The 18,566-nt window shown below is 39.1% G+C and overlaps 1 protein-coding gene across 1 annotated transcript; it reads right to left on the bottom strand.

The window, feature by feature from the left end:
* Positions 1–499: 499 nt before the first annotated feature.
* LOC139744198 (m7GpppX diphosphatase-like) lies at positions 500–14,618 on the bottom strand. The gene is made up of 4 exons (XM_071654648.1): positions 14,183–14,618; positions 11,306–11,451; positions 4,079–4,303; positions 500–1,935 (listed from the first exon to the last, which is right to left on the bottom strand). Exons 1-4 carry the CDS (start codon positions 14,568–14,570, stop codon positions 1,660–1,662), a joined length of 1,035 nt encoding a protein of 344 aa, XP_071510749.1. The 5' UTR covers positions 14,571–14,618; the 3' UTR covers positions 500–1,659.
* Between the last annotated feature and the right edge of the window lie 3,948 nt (positions 14,619–18,566).

Raw genomic sequence — 18,566 nt, 5'->3', positions numbered from 1 at the left:
AGACTAAACCATCTACAGTTATGGTTTATTGAGAAAAACACTGAGATCTCCTTATATTTTAGGCTTTACTGTGAAAATCTTATATGGTAGGATGTTTTGTGATACAACAGACCTAAACACAGGCATCAAATATGATATCTTAAACATTTTTAAAATCAAAGTTCCCAAAGGTAAACAGGACCTTTAATTGTGTGTGTGTGTCAGTTTCAATTTAGGTTTCACAGGACAGGTAGGAATCATATGACACATGCACCATGTTAGGATTTCGAAGAATAATAGCATGCATAATGACAGAACATGCATGTAGGAAATATTGATACATTATACTTGAGAATAAAAGTTACGTGTAAAAGTGCATGCATGAAAAATACAAATGTTTGGATGGTTACTGATGCAATAGATAGCACAAGATACTGCTATTGTGTAATGAATATAAAGCAGGTAACTGTATTGGCATCACTGCTATGGCTATGCAATGTTACTTGTGCTCTGTGTTTAAAAGATTTTGTTTAATCTCTGCAAAATAGACACCAAAAACAACTGCAATTAATAGCTGATGACAAAAATACAAACAAACAAACAAACAAACAAACAAACAAACAAACAAACAAACAAACAAAATTGTCACTGTTGGGGAATGTAGTATTGTCTGTAAAACTGACTTATCCTTTAGAGTTATCAGAGTTCCTAATTGACACATCCCAAAGTCCATGGATGCCTACCTTGCAAACCAAAATGCAGTCTTCTGAGGGATGTAAAGGCACATTTTGGGTGAAAAATCTATTACCTTTCTAGCAGTAAACATTTATGCAGCTATACAATTTGGGGAAAACTGTGTTTTCCATGGAAACTGAATTTACTGCTTTATTCTGTTAAAAATAGTGCAGCTTTACTGCTAGTGAATATGGTAGATCAACTAACTAAACATCACATAACAGGGTATCATTAACCAGCACGCAACATGCATTTTGATACTAATCTTACTGTACAGTATATGCATTTGATTGCTACGCTTTTTGTTTTGTTTGTTTTTGAAGCAACATCACATAACAGGGTATCATTAACCCCAACATCACATAACAGGGTATCATTAACCAGCATGCAACATGCATTTTCCTACTAATCTTACTGTACAGCACATGCATTTGATTGCTATGCTTTCTGTTTTGTTTTGTTTTGTTTTTGAAGCTCACTTCTTTAAAATCCCAACATCTAGTTTCAACCATGCACTTATGATATGGCAACCATTTCTTCCATCCACAATGTCACACTTCATAGTATGAGCAAAAAATTAAATTTTGTTTCTTTTTTTTCTAAACTATTACAGGCCTAATGATCTACTTGTTTGGGACTTTTTACAAGACCTTTCATCTGAAACTAATTTCCTGGGAAACTTGAGGGATAAAAAAGACTAATCGATTTCTGTCTAATAAACGTCAATTACTTAAAAAATTGATACTTTTTCCACATGGGAATGTTCAGGCATTTCATGAAACATGAAACTGGTGTGAAAATAAAAGCATGCAAATTTTTTGTTTGCTCATTATATGTAATATTAGTTGTATTTTGATTCATCAGAATAAAAAACATGCAACATTCATCTTACACTGTAAAGCACAAAACATTACCTGCGGGGAAATGATCACTTTTACAGTATCATTACTTTGCATCGGCTTTCTTCGCTTCTTGGAAGCGTTTGAGGAGGGGATTATTCTCCATGAGGACAAATGACAGCGGCACTCGCTGATAATAATCTGGAACCAGCTCTATATTGGCGATGACGGAAGAGAGGAGGTGGGCACGGGTCACATGGGTTCCTGGTGCATCAAACTTGAGGTTGGTGACATGGACATGGAGGTGGTAGTATGATGGCTGGTAGTGAAAATACATCCTCAGCTGATCCTCTGCTACACTGTACTTCTCTGTGACGCAGTTCTAATTGTTTAGAAACAAAACAGGCCAAATCTGATCAAATCTACAAACTTTTTAAGTGTCTTGCATCCAGCTAATAAGGCATTTGCAAGAATTAGTTTTATATGTATGCATCACTCAGTCTTTTTAGACAATAAATGCAAAGACTTACTACAATTACAGAAAAAGACCTCATGGATCAATGTCAACAAATTGATAATGAAGAATTCAAGAGCCATCAATTTATAAATAAAGTATCTCGGTGAGGTAATAAAGCAAACTTTTACGACGGTACATCAAAAACATGTACAGGCACTATCAATGAATGTCAAGTGCATCTCAAATTGTTTGTAATGACTGTATGAGCTTAGAAGATGCACACTGGTGGTGGCATTCAATTAAGAAAAAGGTAAAAGTTAAGCAAAATGAAAGAGTCTTAATTCTTAGGTTTTGAAATAGATGAGAAGCATCAAAAAATACTTCCACTTCTATGGATCATACAATATTTTTCTGCTGAAATGATGAACATTTTCATTTCTGCATGACATACAAGCTAACTGCAGATACTACATGAGATACAATAATTTCTTTGCTATTGCCAGTCTATTAAAGCTGTAGAATGTGCTGAGCAAAAAGGGTTCGTGTGGGTCTCAGCATGTGAGCTGAGTGTTATCAAAATCTGGCATCTTTGTTTTTGTTTTTGTTTTTCAGAACAGTGTACAAAATGTTTGACAGCTAGTTACACTATTCCCATCAAATGAGTCAATGAATTGTAGAATAACAATAAATAATCAAATATGGAGATAGGTCAACAGGAAGATTTATGACCAACAGCATTAATGGATGAAGGCATTAAGTGAAAAATTTTCCTATAGTTGGTGTGGAATTAGTGTATCCCATGGGAAAAGTAAAGCTTTACCTCAGTCTTTTAAATCTTATCCACAGGCCCTCGAGTTGTTTACAGCACTGACATTTATGAGCAAAGAGCTATGTAAGCCAAAGCTAAGCACATCGGTGCAAGAGCATTTTGAGATCTGTGATTATGATTATCAAATCTATTCAAGACTGGGAGAAGGCCTAACCATTGCACCACTCCTACAAATTCGTAAGCCACTTTGACCCAAGAAATTGCTTGATTCACTCATTGGCCATAAACGCAAAACATGTATGCTTGAGTCAATTCAGGAGGGGTGCTGCATGTTGGTTGGTTTTTTTGTCTTTGTCTTTGTTTTTGTTTTTTGTTACAAAATGCTGGTAGCAAAATTTGACAACTCAAGGAAATTCATAGGTGTCAAGACATTTTGACAGGTCTGCATAGTACCTCTTCTAATGACTTGATAGATCCTTGACAATGACCCTCTTCTTACTCCTCTTGCAATCAACAAAGCTGGAGCGTCTTTAACAGAGGCTATCTCAATCCCTGACTGCGATGGTGATTGATTACTTGTCATTTTATACAAGGGCCACAATACAATCATCATTAACCACTTACTTTCCTCATCAAACAACTTTCATGACACTGCCTATGAGCATTTTTATTCATTATTTTAAAGGGCAATTCCAGACTAGCTAAAAATTTGTCTGAAAAGAAAGATAAATACATGACAAGCACACCAGTGAAAAATTGAACAAATTTGGATTAAAAGTAAGGAAGTTTTGAATTTCAAAATTCAGTAATTTTTGTACATTTCTTTAACAATTGAAATGAATATGCTAATAAGTGGGCTGATAACGTCATCACCTCACTCTTTTCCATTGATCTAGTACAGAAAAAATGGCAAAAATTCAGTCATTGCGGTCTATAAATGTAAAACGTAATTTAATTCTGGTTGAATTGTTTCAAAATAATGATGAATCAGATGTATCAAGACTTGAGAATGGGGCATAATAGCATTTCATTAAAATACTGAATATTTCATGATTTTTATGTCCATACTAAATGGCAAATTGTGAGGGGAGGACATTAGTGATTCACTATTGCATATTTATATTGACAGTTCAAGAACTGTCTGGTGACAACATTTCATTACACAATTTCATAACTTCGCTAATTTTCATCCAATTTTGATCAAACTTTCATGGCAGTGCTGATAAGATTTTGCCCTTTCTTTTTAGACTAACTTTTACTTGTCCTAGATTTCCCCGTCAAATATAATTTATCCCTTACAATGCACTTTTCCTGGATGTTGCGCAGCAGTGGTAGATGGGAGGCATTCAGATCTCTCAGGCTGCGGACGTTGCGAGGACGGACAATGACGACAAGATAGAGGTCACTGGTTTGCTTCTCATCCCACTTCATATCTGGAAGCATAACAAAGCCCGTCTCTGGGTCTGTATCTTCAAGAACGATTCGGTCAGCCTCTGCCTTCTTTTCCAAGATGTTGTAGACCCACTGGAAAAGGGATTGGGAGATGCAGAAGAAATAAACAAAAATAGACAGAATGTCATGGATACATGATCATACAAAAGAACAGTTAGAAGGATGGAAATGAATGAATGTATTGATTCCATTACATGCTTTGAGAAATTTTCATAGATTTCATCTATATCATCTGTGTATGATAATTTACATTCGACTTTCTTTTGATAGTGATAGGTCACACAAATACAAACTTTGCTATTAAACCAATTACACATACAGAAGATATGATCTGATGTGACATAAAGATGCTTAAGGGGGCCAGTCTGGTAAAATGGTGTGAATCTCATGGCATTAAAGAATTGGGAGTATATCTTTACCTGAAGAAGTAAACTCTTGCAAACTATATATATTTAGAAAGATGAGACATTGGAGAATCTGAAACTTATTGAGATTTGTAATTATCTCATTATATACGCAAATTACATGCAAATTTCTCAAGGTCATTAATATTCAGAAGAAATTGTAGTGCATAGTCTTCACACTACTTTTCATATTGTACTTGAGCTATTCACTTATTTTCAGTCCTCACGCAAAATAGTACTATGTTCGTTTTGAACAGTACATATATTTAGTATGTTTAAAAATCCTATGTGATCATTTCCATAATTTTCATCATTTACATATAATTATAATATCTTAAAGAAAATCAAGAAATTGACTTGAAATTTGTTAATAACTTTGCGTGTGGGGTACCTATACAAATAATCCCGCATAGGATTGTTTGTTGTGTAGAAACAAATATTCCTGCCAAGTTTAAGGTAAATCTGATCATTTTATATCGTAATTTCGTGAGAGATTACGTCATATATGAGATCCCGCTAGTGCGCGCACCACTCAATTCGTTAGTCGCCGCCATCTTGCTTACACGCGAATTTCTGTGCATCGGAAAATTCGCCGGAATTGCACTTGAAAATTTAAGTTTTGTTCGAGTTGGATAGACATAATAGCTAAAGTTACCTCAACGGGAGGTTTTGCCAGGTTTTTTCTGGTTTTTACGATCATTCTTCAGTTGAACAGCAACGGAATTTATGTCTTCGACCAACGTTCCAAACGTGGGCGGCGCAGCCGCACCACCGCTGCTGACAGCAGTCGCGTCCCCGGCAGCCACCGGCGGGGGTCGCGGAGAACAACACGCACAAGTGTGAAAGCAGAAAACTGCGACAGCCAAAGGTAAAACGCCTACTAGAGCTGGCAAGGCAGGTACTAGTAATAGTACTACTGCAACTACAAGCAGTGCTAACCCTAGTGGTAGTACCGGTGCAAACAAAACAGTGAAACCACCTGCCAAACTGGCCTCTAAAGTTTCAACTTTGGAGGATAGACTCGGCAAGCTTGAAGGCCAATTAGCTGTGGTTGTTCAATTTGTGGAGGCACAGTCGGCAAAGCAGACACCAGCCCGTGAAGGGGGTGGCAATGGAAAGAGTATCAGGACTCGTTCTGAATACTCCCCTTCAGACTCGGCAGATACTGACTGCCATTATGATGATGAATATGCGGCACCATTTCTGGGCCGAGATATGGATGAACACTCTGTGATTATCCAACCAGGTCAAGGGGATAGTTGTCAGGATGACAAATTTGATATTGAAGAAGGCGAAGTTCCCCCTCCTGTAGTGGAAAAAGTTCCAAACATTGCAGCCAAATTTGCTGTGGCTGAGGAAGTTGGTTCCCCCATTGACCCAGAAATTGCTAAGTCTACAGCCTACCTTCTGACCCACCAGCTTGAGCCCAAAGTGGTAGATGAAACGATCACTAAATACCCCATTCCCAGCAACTGTGACCTGGTGGATGTGCCAAAAGTCAACCAAAGAATCTGGAATGGGCTACCTGCCTTTTCAAAGACAAGAGACCTCAAATTTCAGAGACTCCAAAAGAATTTCACGAGAGGCATCAATGCCTACATACATATAGTGTCAGCACAGGATATTACTGAACAGCAACAAGATGCATTAGCACTTCTGTGCAGTGCAAACTTTGAGCTAAATTCCTTACGTAAGGAATTCATGAAACCAGACAATGGTTATCAATTCCAACATCTCTGCAAGCCCTCTACACTGGTCTCCAAATTCCTTTTCGGTGACGACCTGGGAAAGCAAATGAAAGACATAAGAGATGAACAAAAAGCAATTGAGGGTGTCCTCAGGAGTGAGCATAGCAGACAATACAAAAAGCAGCGTTTCAGCCCATATGACTATGGCAGGAGTGCATATGGCAAGGGCAGGAGCAAGATCACATCAGGAAGCTCGAATTTGCCCCAACAGTACCGCGACGCGGGCTGGACTACATCTCGTGCAAGCACAAGTGATGTGACTAGGCCTACAGGTGCAAAAGGACCGTGGACTGGAGCTACCAGCCATGCTTTTTTAGGCCAGCGCCCCAAGGGGAGGGGGAAGCCGCTAGCTCCCCACACCTTCACACATCCCAGCCAGCACCAACCGCACTGCGGGAGCAAGCAAGGCTCAGGGATGAAGAGAGCACGATAACCTCCAGTTCAACTGACGAGGTAAATATAACATCCCTTTCTAGTGATCATGCAAAGCTATGTCATCATGATAATGTAGAACCTGTGGTAGGAGGTCGACTGAAGCAATTCTTCCCAAAGTTGCGCAAAATTACTTCAGACCCACATGTGCTAAATGCTGTAAGTGGTTACAGGCTTGAATTCAGTAAAGAGATGGGTGCACCATCTAGAACTAAACCCCCTTACCTTTTTCGATGTGATAAAGCTGAAGAGGCTGATATTGATCTCGAAATTTCTAAACTCCGTGACAAAGGAGTAATTGAACAGTGCCAGAGGGAAACTGGAGAATACGTGTCTAATATTTTTACACGGCCTAAAAAAGATGGGGGTACACGCGTTATCCTAGACCTGTCTGATCTCAACAAACATCTCCAGTACCAGCATTTTAAGATGGAAAATATCCATACTGCTATTGAACTCATTTCAGAAAATAGCTTCTTAGCTTCAGTCGACCTTTGGGACGCGTACTATACAGTACCTGTGCACCCAGCACACAGGAAGTTCTTAAAGTTCTCCTGGAAAAATCAACTTTGGCAATTCAAAGTACTGCCTAATGGCCTGAGCACGGCGCCAAGGTTGTTCACTAAACTACTGAAACCTGCATTCACATTACTGAGAGAGCAAGGGCATGTAGTAATTGGGTACCTTGACGATATACTGATTATTGGAGAAAGTGAGAATCAAACTTTGCAAACGGTTTTGGAAACCACTAGCATCCTTGCACAACTTGGGTTCTTGGTACACCCAGATAAATCAGTACTATGCCCCACTCAAGAAATACAATTTCTTGGTTTCATTCTCAATACTCAGACCATGACAATTCGACTGCCTGATAACAAATCAGAGGAAATACAGTCCTTGTGCACTGAACTTATGCATAGTATATGCAATAGCAAACCCCAGTATCAGGCAGGTGACTAGAATTATCGGGAAAATGGTAGCATCATTTCCCGCAGTCCAATATGGACAGCTCTATTACAGGGCTTTAGAAAGGGACAAAATCAAAGCACTCAAAATTAATAAGGGGCATTTTAACAGAAAAATGAGCCTATCTTTGGAAGCAAAACGAGAGCTGCAATGGTGGATAGACAATGTGCAGTCTGCTTTCTCACCCTTACGACACCCTAAACCTATGCTCGAATTGTGCACGGATGCCAGTGGCAAAGGCTGGGGGCATCTGATCATACCACCCATACAGGGGGTAGATGGAATGAAGACGAGCTGCAAAAAGCCAGGGAGAATAAGATTAATTATCTGGAGACCCTGGCTGCTGGCATGGGACTCAAGTCCTTCTGTTCTAATTCACAAAACATTCATGTCTTGTTACGGCTAGATAACAGTACTGCTGTTGCGTACATTAACAACATGGGAGGCATTAAATCCCTTGACTGTGATCGGGCAGCCCGAGAGATTTGGCAGTGGTGTGAAACTCATAAAATTTGGGTCACAGCAGCACACTTGCCAGGAAAGCTGAATGTGGAGGCAGACCGCATGTCTGGAAATTTCAATGACCGCACAGAATGGATGCTTGACCGCACAGTTTTCCAAGAAATAACCTCACGTTTTGGGACACCAGAAATAGACCTATTTGCCTCCAGACTTAACAAGCAGGTAGAGAACTATGTCACATGGCTGCCCGACCCACATGCCAAGGCTGTTGATGCCTTTACTCTCGATTGGGGAAAGTGGTACTTTTATGCATTTCCTCCTTTCTGCTTAGTTGCTAAGTGCATTCAAAAAATCAAATCTGATAATGCAGCTGGGATACTAGTAGTCCCAAAATGGCCAAGCCAGCCATGGTTTCCTCTCCTAAACAGGATGATAAATGAGAAACCACTTGTTATTCATAGGAGTGAATCCTTACTAACATTGCCAGTTTCTAACACTCCTCACCCACTTCACACTCAGATTGATCTTCTTGCTTGCAGGTTCTGTGCAACCCCTTCAGAGATGCGGGATTGAATGCACGGATAATTGCTGTAATGGCCTCCTCTTGGAGAAAAGGGACTAAAAAAGTAGTATGCAGTGTACATAAACAAATGGAAAGCATTTTGTGACAAGAAATGCAGCAACTACTTGTATTCAGATGTTCAAGCTGTCCTGGAATTCCTGAGTGACATTTTCTTTGAAAAAGGGGCAGGTTACAGTGTCATAAACTTAGCACGGAGTGCTCTATCTTCATTTGTGATACTTCGAGATACTATGTTTACAGTTGGAAACCATCCCTTTATCCAGAGGTTTATGAAGGGAGTCTTTCAGCTACACCCACCCAAGCCTAGATACATGGAAACGTGGGACGTTAACCTTGTTTTCAATTTTCTTCGTTCTTGGTCCCCAGCGCACGTATTGGACCTGAAAAAATTGACGCTTAAATTGTGTGTGATTATTGCATTAATCTCAGCACAAAGGATTCAATCATTACACTACCTAAGCTTGGATGATATGGTGTTAAGAGAGAATGCAGTCACTTTTCACCTTCATGATCTCCTAAAACAGAGCAAGCCTGGAAATTACTCACACACTGTCAAGCTCCAGGCATACCCACCAGACAGGAGACTTTGTGTGGTCAGGTACTTGCAGGAATACATCGGAAGGACCCGCAGGATCAGAGCTAGTGAACGGTACCTTTTTGTTAGCTACAAGAAACCGTATCACAGGGTATCCTCTCAAACAATCGCTCGCTGGATTAAGGAGGTTTTGGAGGCTGCGGGTATTGATACAGGGATCTACAAGGCGCACTCTACTCGGGCAGCGTCTACCTCCGCAGCCATTAAGGGAAATTTCCCAGTATCTAAGATACTTGCGCAAGCCGGTTGGGCCAACGAAAGAACCTTTCGCAAGTACTACAACAAGCCCTGTCCTGCTGAGAAAAACTTTGTAGAAACAATTATCAAAAAATAGACTGTGAAGCCCTAAGATTTGAGCAGATGTGTCTTGAACTGCCTGAACTTGTGAACTCTTGGAGACACAATATCTATGCAGCATTCAGCCTGAATGAGAATTGCAATGGAACCTCTATCTAAGGTATGCTGCCTACCCCTTTTCGGGGGGGTTGCCTCGAGAATGTAACCACTGGCTTCGAAATCTCATATATGACGTAATCTCTCACGAAATTACGATATAAAATGGAAGATTAAACGAGAACTTACCGTTTGAAGTTTAATATTAATTTTATGAGTAATTGGAGGGTGAGATTACGTCCCACCTCACCCTCCCCCAAATTTCAAACGGTAACTTAATCTCTCGTTATCTTCCTACATCAGTGGTCACATTCTTGAGTGGCGCGCGCACTAGCGGGATCTCATATATGACGTAATCTCACCCTCCAGTTACTCATAAAATTAATATTATTAAACTTCAAACGGTAAGTTCTCGTTTAATCTTCCATTACTTTCTAAGTTTAAGTGCTTTTTGTCCCAAATTTTAGACTTTTGAGATAATTAGCATTTTGTCAAGGAAAACATTAAGAAACTTGTTAAAACAAATATTTTTTTACTATTTTGGTACTTCCAACTGCCCCTGGGGTCTTATATTGACAAGTTATATCACTGTCAACATTATGACAGTTATATATAACAGTTTGAACTGCATTTCATCACATTTTGATTCATTTTACTACTAAATTACATGGAAGTGAATGAATTCCATCAGTCAGTTTCTACATGTACAACGGTGGGGTCATCTGGCAGGTCACTCGATTCAGCTGTTGTGTAATCACTAGCAGAACCCATCTCCACCAAATTATAGGCTCATATTTCCTCCTTTTCAGCTTGGGACTCCTTGGAAAACCTTTCTCTTTCCTTTTCTTAGTATCTTACCTATTCAAAACTCACTTTTCAAGAAATAAATTGATCTAGAATGAGGTAAAACGCAGGTAAAATTGCCAGTTCAGCGGTGCAAGAATACTCCATCATGGAGGCCAGCCATCTTAGCAGTAAACAAAGACCTACCGCTACATACCAAGAGAGGGCAGCATACAGATCAGCTGTCATCTCAGTCTGATCACAGAATCACTGAATCTGGGTCAATTTTGACCAAAAATATTCACTTCCAGTTTCATTTTAGCTTGATTTTACATTTTCTTTGCCTCAAAATACAGTTTAACAAATTTCATATCACAAAAATAACAACTGGATGTTGTAGAGCACATATCAAACCACCATAAAACATTAAAAAAAAATAAAAATTGAAAAAAAAATTGATTACCAGACTGGCCCCCTTAAGTTAGAATACTACTTATGCACCGTGTCACCTTTGCTTTACGCCAGTTATGATTAATATTCTTCACTGACTTCGAATACTAAGAAACATGATCGATAATATAGCATGGTTGAATTTTAGCATTTTGGGGTATGGGGTGGCATGGAGTGGATATTATAGAACATAAAGAAAACACACCTTGATCTTATTCCGTCACTCAAAGAATTCTTCACAGAGAAAACAGACATTACCTGTATACTGAACTGCATTTGATCTAAGTGGGGCTTTGTGATGGTTTTGTAATCCTCGTAGCTTTCAATGATGAGGTGTGGTTCTTGAAAAGAGTATTTCTGGATGTGTTTCTCCGTTGCTGGATAGATGACAGTTGCCTTGATGTCTAAGCATTTGAAATTGATAAAGAGACAAACATGGTGATAATGCAATGTGTAAATTAGTGTGTGTCATTCTGGTACAGTCTCTAAAAGCATTGAGTGTTAAGTGCAATCTAAGCACTATGTATATCTAGTATGATTTATTCAAATGCTCACTTTTTATACCCCACCATGTGTATGTTCAAAGAGAGAATCAAGCATGTTACACATCATAATCAGTAATAACTGCACTTGCCCAAAATAACATCCTGTGTAATATTAGAAAGATTCCAAGTCGTACCAAAGTTGGACTCAGAACACATACTAGTTGTCAGGACTTTTATAGAGCTCCCCTTACCAATTCCTCATTGTACTAAAGGTCATAGATCATTTGTTGTAAACTTGTTTTAATAGAGGTGAACAATTAGTACATCTCAGCTATGTGTGTGTGTGTTTAAGGGGGGGGGGGGGGGGCGGTTTGCAGGATCCTGAACCCAGTGCAGTAAGTAATGTAAGTAAGTAACGGAAGTATATCTGTTTGTGTGTATTGACTACTCCTTAACATATTCAAATACCAAAGTAGGTTGCATGGTCAGCTCTAACTGACTGGTCTGAAGTTCAAAGTGGAGTGTGGTGAAATTTCCCACATTTATCTTATTCTTTGTCTCTATCAATACTAGTGGCACTATGGATCATGAAGGTTTAGACAGTGCAACTGATAATGTGATAAGTAGAGTCTAGAGAGCTAACGGCTGAAGTGATTTGATTACTCAGATTGGGATAGTATCCTAGGAAATTGTATAGCTGATCATATGTGTAAAACCTAAGCCTCCGTCGATACATCACTTGTGACCCACTGCGACAAAAGGATCCGAAAGTCAGAGGACAATTTTCTGAAAATGACATGACATTATTCCCATACTCTTCTACTTTAATTTCATATATAGCATAACTCATAAAAGTACTCAGTTGCGGGGATATCGATGATTTTATTAGCGCATATCAAGTGGTTGTGGAAATCAGAATTTCGAGAAAAAAGCCTTCAAAGTTTTCCTTCCCACGCTACAGTTTCCAGACAGTTTCCACCGTTTGACAATAGAAGGCATGCTCCTAGCAACCTCCACGATGTTCATTCAATTTAGCGCCAGCGGTCTATGCATGACCAATCAGAAATCAGGATGCCACGCACTGACCAATAAGATCACTCCCTCGTTGCTAGGGGTGGAGTCTAGCTCCGGCGCTAAATCCAAATCTTCGGAGACGTTTCTGTTACGTTGAAAGTCAGAAAATTATGGCCCAGAAAAAAGCTGATTTCTTGCCTTTCCTTTGATCATTTAGCTTCAAAATTTTGGTAGATGATAGACAAAACATTAGACTACAAAATTATGCCAAAAACAAAAATCCTGATTGTTTTGACCAATTCTGATGATGTCAGTTCAAACTGGATTTTCTTGGCTCAGCCGTCAGTGACTTTAGGATCCTTTTGTTGTAGCGGGTCACAATTTATAAGACTGACGGCTGAATTTATACTTTTGCCAGATTATACCACAGGTGTCCATTCATCACTAAGCAATGGTATAAAAGTTCAAAGATCATACATATAGAGTTTACAACAGCTGCTCTGCTCTGTCACTGTCATAACCTGCCACCTGTACATTTTAAGTATCACCTAATAGTAAAAGAAACTGAAGTTAGTCATCTCATAACTTGAATATGAGTGTAATGCAATAAAACAAAACATTGCCCGATGTGTTATTTGGCTCAAATTTATACTAGTGATTGGTAATGATGTAGATCTTTTCTATAACAAATAAATTGATTTCCTGTGATTTAGTGGAATTTGGAATTTGAGATATCTAGACTGTGCATTAATGAATAATACTAGCATCAACTCATGCAAAAGTTTTGCTAATGTGGGATTTGCAGGGATGCCAAGTTCAACAAATTTTAATGAGTGAGATTTTCTTGACTCGGCATAGCTTGGCATCTCGGTGCGCGCAAGCGCCGGTGTAGGAGGGGTTTTTCCCCCTGTGGCCTCCCACGGTAGGGAGCTTTTTCAATTTTTAGCCCTTAATGGTGCGATCAGGTGCATACTTAAGTGATCATTTTTTACTTATTTTGAAAGACGTAAGGGAAATATACCTTCAATTGCAACTATTACTTTAATCTTTTGAGCTATGCTCTATATTATAGGCTCAAGTTGCAGACTTCGCCAAATGCGAGAGAAAAATGGGTGCCATGCGTGAGATCATGAGACAGACCCTAGCCTAGGGCCTACATGCTTGAGTCTCACGCAGAATGCGTGAGACTTGGTAGCTCTGGATTTGATCTGTTCCTATCTGGCATTTTGTCGTAATCTTTTCTGGACTTGTATCACTCTGCTTGTCGTCAGCTTAGCTCAAGTCGTCTAGGTTTAGTAGGTTATGAGTAGGGTCGAGACTGATGATGATATCTGTCTCTTCACGGTGGGCTTATTATCTGACGTTGGGACATGTGTGTTTGTGTGTGTGTGGGGGGGGGGGGGGGTGGGGCTGACCATGATACATGTCCCAACGTCAGATAAAAAGCCCACCGTGAAGAGACAGGTACTAGGTAGTCACAGCACAGTCGGTCTAGATAGGTACTGCTACTGTCTAGTTTAGGGTTAGCCCGACCAGACGCTGTAAGTACGCTGTGCGACGTACCTACGTACAGCGACTGGGCTGTGAGCTGTGAATAGACCTCGCCAGGGAAGGGTATAAAACAAGATCTATTTACCACAATTGGCTTTGTCCGGAAACCCTTTGTAGATTCCGTAGATGTCATTCTGCATGGTGCGGTCTAATGACGTATCGGATGACATCAGACTTGATAACGTGTCCTCAGAAAATGCACTCTTTTCGAGAAGAAGAACGGCTTCTTTTCCGCCGTCTTTGTGCGGGTTCTCTGCTGCTTCGCTTCCTCCCTCATGCTGCGGCGGGACCTGCCGGGCACTTGTTTCTTCGATTCCTGGGGGAGGTGAAGCTGCTGCTGTTTGTGTGTCCAAGGTTGCAAGCAAACATATCGATTTTGTCGAAAGATTTTGTTTCAAAGTTTTGATGACTTTGAACCCTTGAAATGATGTCAAAGCCTTCGACTCTTCTGGGGCATGTGCGTCTTCGGACATCTCACGTTTCTTGGCTGGTGAACCCGTGACATCGTCGCAGTCCGTTGTTCTCTTTGTGGCAGCCATGCTTGCATGATGCGCACGATAATGATTACATTTCAGTCGTTTTATCAAATATTTGTTAAAAAGAGTTTCATAATTCCTCCTTTCCTCCTTTCTAAATAGATCATGTCACGCAAAATATTAGATTGACTTGAATAAAAGAAAATGTGTGATATAAATATACCACATGTTCGTATGAATGACTGAAAGTTTTCTGGCAGAGTGCTCAGATATCTTTGGTAAAGACTAGGTGCACTCAAAAAGATTGGACGGGGATTCCCGGGGTCGCTTCATTTTTGTAAACGCTTGTTACGGTCTTAAAGTGTAACTCGATGCCTAGGCTTTTGAAAATGTGTCAGAGCGATGCGTATGCAGCGGTCGAGCACACATTTCGTTGTGCCAATCTCCCATGGGAGAGAGGCTCAGTGCCAGTGGTCCTGTGGTGCAGACTCATTTACGACCAACAAGGGTGTGTGCCTGCAAACTAGCGGTATATCATGATAAATAATACATTTGTCATCATCAAGAACGTTCATTTCATTTCAATTCAATTCAATTCACTTGTTCTTCAACATGATATAAATGAAATCTTTAAAGAATACAAACTACTTAAAGGCAAAGGACCTTACCTTGTCACCAACGAAATAACAAAATTCATGTCAAACTATTACAGATTAATAACACGTACTGAAGAACGTAGGAGTTCACTAGAAAGCAATAGCTTGACATGTACTCCTCAGAGTATAACCTTTCTAAAAGAAATAGATTAGAGGGCAACTGGAGAGAGGAAAAGAAAGGAAACAAACTTCTTCTTTTTGCACAAAGAACTAAGGAATGAAAATAGTTACTACAATAATGCAGCACACCACATCTCGAGACATACGAGCACGGACAATATAAGGACAAGATGCCTGTACTTCAGAATATAATAGAAAGGGGGCTGCAGACATGAGCTATAGGTTTGATACATTAAAAGAAAAAGAACAAAATGAAGAAAAAAAGAGCAAAATCAACGATAAATAGAACAATTACGATTTTTTCATAATGTATTTCTTATTTTGTTTGTAAGATTTATTCATTTTTCTTCAACATATTTTGCTATTATGAATCAAAATCATTTTCAGCGTTCAGCGAAATCTCAGAAAATATCAGATTACTATGTACATGATTTAAAGGAAAGAAAAGAATGAATGTGCACAATAATTCTATTATCAAAATATATTGCATTACCAAAATTAATGTGCAAATAATTACATAAGAAATTATGGATTTTTTTTTGTATACCTTCTTCAATAATAAGAACCAAATGATAGAGCTAGGCAAATAGTATAGTTAAGTTAGAAGCTTCATGTTAGATTATGGCGGTATCCAGGCGTGTCCATGGTAGGGGGAGGTGGAATTTTCACATTTCCAGCATCTTCTTGAAAAATATAATTATGACATATACATTTCAACTAAACTTAAATTTGGGAGATAGCATCCCTGGGTAATGTTTGAAGGGGCACCAAAATCCAAAGACCTCAACATACGGGACTGTTTGAACAAAATACACCCAAATCTTCTCCAGAATAAGAAGTAACAGAGCTGATGCAATGCTATATTAGAAGGTGAATGTATGAATTATTTCTTTTTATTTGCTATGTCGGATGGGGGGGGGGGGGGGGGGGGAGGAGGAGGGCGGCGTAATGTTCACATTTTTTACATCTTCTTGAAAAGATTTTTACTTTACATGGCAGGTAGCATCCCCAGAGTAATTCAACACCTAACACTGTATTGTTACATAAACAATGTAACGGTTTTGCTGGCTTGTAACTCTTTTTTTTTTTTTGGTGGACTTTTATTTGCTCAATTTTGCCTATAGCACATTCCTGACTGTTTTACATCCTAAGATGAGGAAGGTCCTCTGTGGTTTTTCACTTTGAAACCCCAGATGGTGGCCACTGATGCAGCGAAGGAAAGTGATTTCATCATTTTTATTGTCTTTCTTTTTTTTTCTGATCGGTGAGGTATCTACTGCTTGTATGGTAAAATCCTCAATTTTATCTGGAAATGCAAACTTCATTCCCCATGCTTTCACTTTTCTTTTTATTAATCTCTGCTTTCTTTCTTGATGATTTCCTTATTTCTCATTTGCAAAGTTAGCCATGATTAATGGTGAACAAATAAGTATCGAAGGTGTTTGTTGATACATTATACCAAACAGAAACAACAATAAATGATACGAAAAGAACTGCTCACATAAACAGGACCTGACGTGTAGGCCTATACATATTGGTATCTGCTCCACGTAATGTGCGGTTTATTGCACATGATTGTTCTCGAAAACACCCCACAAAATATCCTGCATATATACAGAAATGATCATCCCTATTGTGATTATTAAGTGTACAAACATTTTACAAGTCACTATGATAAGGAAAAGTTGCTTGGTATATCTACATTGTAGAGGTTTTAACATACAAGACATTCGCACATCACGCATTAACAACACACTGACACGAGACACTCAAGTTATACATAGATTAGCTACCAAACCAAATTGTGAAAAGATGGCAATTTTCACTTCTTAGATTTAGGTTGCCAGCATGATGCCAGCATTTCGAATTACACATCGACAGTATTGCGTCATATGCCATCACTGATAATGCCCTTTTCGACAATGCAATGCATATTATATGTTTCTAAATCTGCCCTCAAAGGCTCTAATGTGTAAGATTCCATTATGATTAGTCAAAAGCTGAGAAAATATCTTTAGCGAATATTTATTAAGACACTGAGAACAAAAAGAGCAAAAACCCAGCCTATCACAAATTCCGAATTTGCTTGTGTCTAATGGTAACAGTGAACATTTACATACAATATTTTTACACACTAATGCATCAAATAAAAAAAGGAATTATATGGATAAACAAATACTTGCTGATAAAAAGCTGAAATACCCGTGAAATCGTGAAATAAATGATTATAGAAATGGCAAGATTGAAACGTTGTCACACTCTCAGGTACAATGACTCTCCAAAGTAGATATTTAACAAAATGTTTAAATAGAAAACTTTTCATAGAGGATACTTTGGCAACTGAATGCAACTTATGCATTGTAAATTTTGACGATCATAGAATATGTACAGATTATTAGTTTATTTAGATACAGTCACACACTACTACAACAAATGCAATACATACTACAGCTTGGAATACCAGAATGCTGAATAGGTCAACTGGCAGTGGAATAGCTGGAATGTAATTAACATATACATGCATGTATACATCAGAAATGGCAAGATTGGGAGACTTGTTACAGTCCCAGTCAGAATGACTTCCGAGTCACAGAGGTTATTTGGCAACTGAAAACAACTCAAGTTGAACAATCATCGATATGATTATAGTCCTATGTACAATCCATTGCTTTTTATATCATCACACACTACTACAACAAGTACAAAAACTGAGTCTGGAATGCTAACGCCGAGTAGGTTGGATTTGAAATACTGCAGCTGGAATGCCAGCATCACCACTGCCTCGACACGCAAATGACTGTCCATCTTCTTGCCATTCGCCGAGCCTTTGGCTTCGCCCTCATCATCTGATTTTCTGCCTGGACGTGGTTGACACTGTCACTCAAATAACGATGTAAACAGGAACAAACACCACAATAACAATACTCTGCAATTCATTTTCGAAACTTTCAAAGTGCAATTCTTATAGCAAGCGAGCGGAAGACGGAAAGAACTGGCTGATAACGTACTCAAAACCACGGATGGTGTGTGAGCAGACGACAGAAAGAACTGGCCTATAAACTTATCCAAAACCACAGGTGGCGCTCTATATGCGAGACACATTTTCAGAAGCCTACTGTTCCGCCCTATACGATACTGGGTGTTGTCTCGCAGGCATGTAGGTCACGATGTGATGGCACCTGCTGCTTGCGCGTTTATGAGAGTAAATTTTGGTCAC

This window comes from Diadema antillarum, unplaced genomic scaffold (genome assembly GCF_040938485.1).
Source record: "Diadema antillarum isolate AM-2024a unplaced genomic scaffold, OU_Dant_1.0 seq00001146_RagTag, whole genome shotgun sequence".
Lineage (NCBI taxonomy): Eukaryota > Metazoa > Echinodermata > Echinoidea > Diadematoida > Diadematidae > Diadema > Diadema antillarum.
This window is presented reverse-complemented; position numbering and strand designations above follow the sequence as displayed.